General features: G+C 43.2%; 1 protein-coding gene across 1 annotated transcript in view; it reads left to right on the top strand.

Annotated features, from left to right (window-relative positions):
- The first annotated feature begins 1,386 nt into the window (after positions 1-1,386).
- Positions 1,387-5,651, top strand: part of LRPPRC (leucine rich pentatricopeptide repeat containing) — a 124,198-nt gene continuing 119,933 nt past the window's right edge. Inside the window, exon 1 of the mRNA XM_044663282.1 lies at positions 1,387-1,538. Within this exon, the coding sequence (XP_044519217.1) occupies positions 1,390-1,538 (149 nt within the window). The 5' untranslated portion in view covers positions 1,387-1,389. The remainder of the gene's footprint in view (positions 1,539-5,651) is intronic.

Below are 5,651 nucleotides of genomic sequence, written 5' to 3'. Positions count from 1 at the left end.
GATTTGAAAAATTTTATTTAATTAATTTAGAATATTTTTCCATGGTTACTGTAATGGGAAAAGGATAGAGATAGGTTAAGATTTAATAGAAGTGGAAGGCTGTCTTTAAGGCACATACTAGGAACTCAAGGGAAAGGATTTTAGCAGAGAGGAGGCAGAGGAGGAATAGTTTGGAAGTGACAACTGCTAGAGTGACTTGACTTCCTATGGGAGGTTAAGGGCTTCCTGTCCAGGAATGGTGGAGGAAAGGTGGGCTTATCAGAGCTCATCTATCTCACCTGACTGTGGAGGAGTATACCCCTAATTCATCTATGGAAGTACTGTATTTAACTGGGAAAGATCTAAAAAAGGATTTGACCATACCTGGTGTGCTTTTCAGAAGATTTTATCAAAAAAATCTTGTCAGATCAGCTTTGAGGTTTTACCTCAGAGGTCAAACCCCATTGGAGTTTTTTGGAGACAGCTTGTGGGGAATAAATCAAACCAACTACTGAGGGTCATAGATAGTTAGCTAAGTTAGTTTTGGGGGATACCTAGATAGAAATAGGGAGTAAAGTTAGCTGTAAGAAACAGAAGGCTCCTTCTTATGAGAGACATAGAGGATAATGGGCAATTAAGCTAGATCCCTTAGAGTTAGGGACTTCTTGTTCTGATCCTCAGTTTGTATTCTCTCTTAAAATAAAAGAGATACTGTTTTTTTATAACAATTGACTCAAAGGCATTTATACAACTACCTCCATCCTCCAGGTTGAGAGGCCTGAGTTCAGCTCTGGGAGGGAGGTCGAGGGACTTGCACAAGGTCATTCACTCCTGCTTTGGAGTCACAGTGGGGCTTCTCTTCATCCTCTAGGAAGACTTGGGAAATTTGCGGCCGTGGGAACCTCAGATAAATGGCAGCCACCTAACAGGGAGCTCTCAAGATTTACAAACTCTCCCCTAATTTCTCTAGATGGGCAGATATTGTGTGAGGGTGCGGAGATGGAGAGAGGATGACTCACTTCGGGGTACCTCATGGTAGGACTACAAGCTTTCCTAGGGTTTGGTGACTATTTGGCCCCGGCAGCTACCTCGACGGAGCCAACCCCTTCCGACCGTACCATACACTCGTCTGTGAGGGAGAGGGGAGAATTGATCATAGCTCAGACTAAAATGAGTTGCAAGACATAGCTCGGTCATACCGTGGGAAAAGATTGGCACAGTTATAAAAGGAAGTATTTCTGAATTCCTTCTCCTAGCCTTTGCCTCTCTCCTTTGATCCGCTCTCCTCGTCTTCGCTGGCCCCCCCGCGGGTGAGAACCGTTGGTCTCGGCCGCGCCGGCTCCCGTTTAGTCACGTGCTCCTCCTGTCCTCTGCTAACCTGCGTGTGTGAATTACCGAGGGGCCGGAGACATGGCAGCTCTACTGAGACCCGCTCGTTGGCTCCTCCGGGAGGGGGCCAGAATCTCCCCACTCTTCCCATTCCCCTTGCGCCACCTCACGTGCCAGGCAGACCTCCCGCGAGCTGCCGCCGCTCTAAGGCGCCCTTGGCCTCTAGCGAGGTGAGTGCTGGGGTAGGTCGTACCCCTCTGTCGGGTTTCTTTAAGTTCCCCGGCTGAGGAGGAACAGGCCTAGGCCAGAGCCGACCCCTTTAGCCTCCAGGATTCCATTTGGGCGGCGCCGTCGACCCTGCCGGCAGTTCAGCCTGTGCCCGTTCCTTTGAGCCTTGAGAAGGTCAAACCACCACATGGTTTCCCCTGCGGTGCGACTTGGCCACGCCCCCTCCCCCAAACCCGTTTCTCCTTGCTCTTTCTTGGAGAAAGGACCGGGCTGCCGCAGGGTCCTTGGCCTGCCGGTCCTGGCAAGTCTCCCCTCCCCTCCCCTCCTCTCGGGAGAGGGTTCCCACAGGCCCCGGGACGTCAACCCTCTTGCGATGCTCTTGTAGCTCTGTGGGATTGTGGGAGAATTCTAAAGCGAGGCTGATAGGGGTGTGGAGAGGAAGCCTCTTCTCCATCCCACCATTCCCCTCTGGGGTCTCGGCGTTGGGTACTGAACCACGTGTGTGTGGGCGCTGAGAAGCTTCCGGGAACTGGGCCTGCCGGGCGCGGTTTCTTTAAATCTCAAAAATTGCACTTGTGGGTATCGTCGGAGGCATGAGGTTGGAATTGGGGGCTTTACACTCTGGGCAGTCGTCTGGTCCCTTCTAGGAAAGCGAGGACCCCAGGCCTCCCAGAGGAATGGAAAGGAGCTGGGACACTGAAGGGAAATAACTTCTTAAGGCAGAGGGCATACATGACTGGACATGGGTCACAAATGGCCAGTGAGGATCAGCTGTAGTCCTAATTCCAAACCCAGCACCTACCTTGTCTATGATGGTAGTAATAGCTAGCATTTCCTTAATGCTTCATGGTTTGCAAAGCACTTTTAGAAACATCTAATCCTTTCAACTACCCTGTGAGGCAGAGGGTATTAATAATATGGCACTTATATAAGTTTGTACTGTGAAGAAGCCAAGATTTTAAAATGGGATGTAAGGAATCATAGATAGGTGAGGGCATTCCAGGAGAATAGCTAGAGAGTACACTGAGTCTTTTCCTATTCCCTTTAATCTTTGTCCCTTTCTTTTGATAATTACCTCCAAACTATGCTTATATATTTTGTTTGTACGTAGCTGTTTAAATGTTAAGTAGCAGTGAGAGCTGATATTCAAGTCAAGAAGGCAAGTTCAAATTTGTCTTCCAACACTCGGGACAAGTCACAAGTCTTTGCCTTAAGTTTCTCCCAGTTGTAGAATGGGAATAATAATAGCACGTTCCTCCCAGGCTTACTGTGAGGGTCAGATGAGATAATATTTGTGAAGCACTTAGCAGAGGCCCTGGCACATAGTAGGCACTATATAATATGTCATGATGTTGTCTCCTTCATTATGTTATAAGTTCCTGAAAGCAAGAACTGCTTTTGCCTTATGTTGAACATATTTATTACACACACACTCTCCAAAAGTTGTGCTTATGTTCTTAATACCTAATTTTGTCTATTCAACTTAATTATTTATGTTAGTAATTGGCTAATTAGTTTATTCAACTTAATTATTAGGGGTAGAGATTGGATTAGCATCTCCACTATGCAGCTTAATTAATTCAGAATCAAAGTGCCACTCCCTTAGGTATTGGATAGATCTTGAGCTAATCTTATTTTTTATCATTCAAGAACTTTCTAAAAATTATTTTATTTCAAAAAGTAATTCCCAATTATGTGTAAAAAAATTGTAACAATCATTTTTAAAAATTATGAATTCCAAATTCATCCCCCTTTTTTGCCCCTCCCCACTGCTTGAGAAGGCAAGGGATTTGATTTCTTTTATACATTTGAAATCATGCAAAATATATTTCTGTTTTAGACATGTGGCAGAAGAAAACAAAATAAGACAAAAATAAAGTAAGAAAGTATGTTTAATCTGCACTAAGAGTTTATCAGTTCTCTCTCTGTAGATGGATGACTTACATCAGTTCATATAAGTCTAACCAAGTTTTTCTGAAATTATCCTGCTCTTAATTTATTATAGCATAATAATATTCTATTGTATTTGTATGCTATAACTTGTTCAGCCTTTCCCCAATTCTTGAGCATTCCTTCTCTACACTTTCTAATTCTTTGTTACCGTCAAGTGCTTTTTAAAAAATAATAGACCTTTTTCAGCTCTAAGATGATAGGATGTTAGACAGATGAGTTTTTATTAAATGCATATTATGTGCCAAGAAAGGTAGCTAGCTGGCACAGTGGATATGGTGCTTATCTATGTGACCATGAGCAAGTCACTTAACCCTGTTGGCCTCGGTTTCCTAACATGTCAAGTGAGTTGGAGAAGGAAATGGCTAACCTCTCCAGGATCTTTGCCAGGAAAACCCCAATTAGAGGCATGAAGAGTTAAGGTGTGACCAAAACTGAAAAACAACAATAAAAAAATACGAGACAGTTTTATACCTAGGAATAAACATATAAGTAAGCAAAACGGCCTGTTCCTTCAAGGAGCTTATATTCTTTTTTTTTTAATTTTTTAGAAAAATTTTTTCCATGGTTACATGATTCATGTTCTTGCTCTCTTCCCCCACCCCCAGTAGCCAGCATGCATTTTCCACTGTGTTCTAAGGAGCTTATATTCTAATTGGAGAAGACCACACATAAGAGAGCTGAAAGAGGAAGAACTCCTATGAAGTGATGAAAGTTGCATCATGGTGTGGATAGAATTGACCTGGGTGGCCAGTTTCCTGGGATGGGAGCCAGATGGCTGATAAGGAAGTCCAAGGTTTGCTGGGAGGGAGGTGAAGATAATAGAATGCAAGCAGCAGGTATGGAGAAAGTGGCTATGGAAGCAAACCTCTCACATTATAGATGAAGGATTTGAGGTCAGAAAGATGAGTGAGCACATACTGGCTAAATCCGAATTCAGTGTCAGATTCTCTTACTTCACAATCCAGTGTTCCTTTTATAGAAACATTTTCTGTGAGTTTGGTGCATTACCCATATAATCCCAGCTATGGGGACAGGTGGATCTCAGGGGCACCATTCTACTTTGGTAAACCCTGGAAATAGGGTAGAGTTAGCTGGCCCAGGCCAGTAATGGAACTGATCTTTTTTTTTTTTCCCCTATAAGTAGCTCTTACACTTAAATTCTGAATGACTTCTAGAGGTCATGTCTCAATTTTAAAAAAAAGGATGAAGAACTTGGCCACTGGTATGGGGAACTCTCAGGGGAGGAAATTCATTCTACCAATACAGGGATATCTTTCTGCAATTTAGAGTCTTAGTTGTTTTGAGCAGAGGTATTAAATGCAAATGTAATTAGGAAATATTTAACAGAATACAATCAAACATAACACTCCACTTTAAAATTAAGACTGTGCTGACTATGCAGTATGCTGGTCAGCCTCAAATTAATACCTATGTTTTATTGTATTTTTATTTATTTTGTTAAACATTCCCAGTTACATTTTAATCTGCTTTTGGATGCACTGGAGAATGACTGGCCTGAGAGTTGGACATCCCTAGTCCAGAGCAACAAAAAGTTAAACACCTTGTCTAGGATCCATAGTACTTGAACTCCGGGCTTGGTTTCAAGGTCAGCCCTCTATCTATTACACATTCTTGCTTTTGGAAGGGAGTCTAGTAGTTTCATTGGAGTGGAAACCCACCAAGCTGGAAAGACTCAGAGTTGGTATTTTGGAGTCATAATAGACTAAAATAAAGAAGCTTAGAAAAGCTCAGCACCAGAAGGTTGACAGACAGTTGAGGTTTTTTGGCTACTCATTAAACTCTCTACTGTTTTTAAGTATAAAATAACTCTGTGAATCGAGTCAGATCATTTAAAGTCTTTGCACAGGAAGCTGATTTGTAGCCAGCATTCAGAGTGACTAGTTGTAAAAGTTTATATGCCCTGTAAATTGGCATTTTTCAGCTCAGTTTTCTAAGTTACTAGTAAACAGTATTCAGTCCAGAACAGCAGTGTTAGTATTGCCAGTTACTCTCAAGATCTACTTACCTAGTTCTGTCTGTAGGTTCTTAGCTCTAGAGGCCTGGTGGGCTTCTCAAATTGGATCTGCCTGCACCTTAAACTCAACATTCCTGAAACTGAACTCATTCTCCACGCCCCGAGGCGCCCTCCCCCCCCCCCCCCC

This window comes from Gracilinanus agilis, chromosome 2 (assembly GCF_016433145.1).
Source record: "Gracilinanus agilis isolate LMUSP501 chromosome 2, AgileGrace, whole genome shotgun sequence".
Lineage (NCBI taxonomy): Eukaryota > Metazoa > Chordata > Mammalia > Didelphimorphia > Didelphidae > Gracilinanus > Gracilinanus agilis.
Note: the sequence above shows the minus strand (reverse complement) of the source record. Positions and strands in the feature narration are given on the sequence as shown.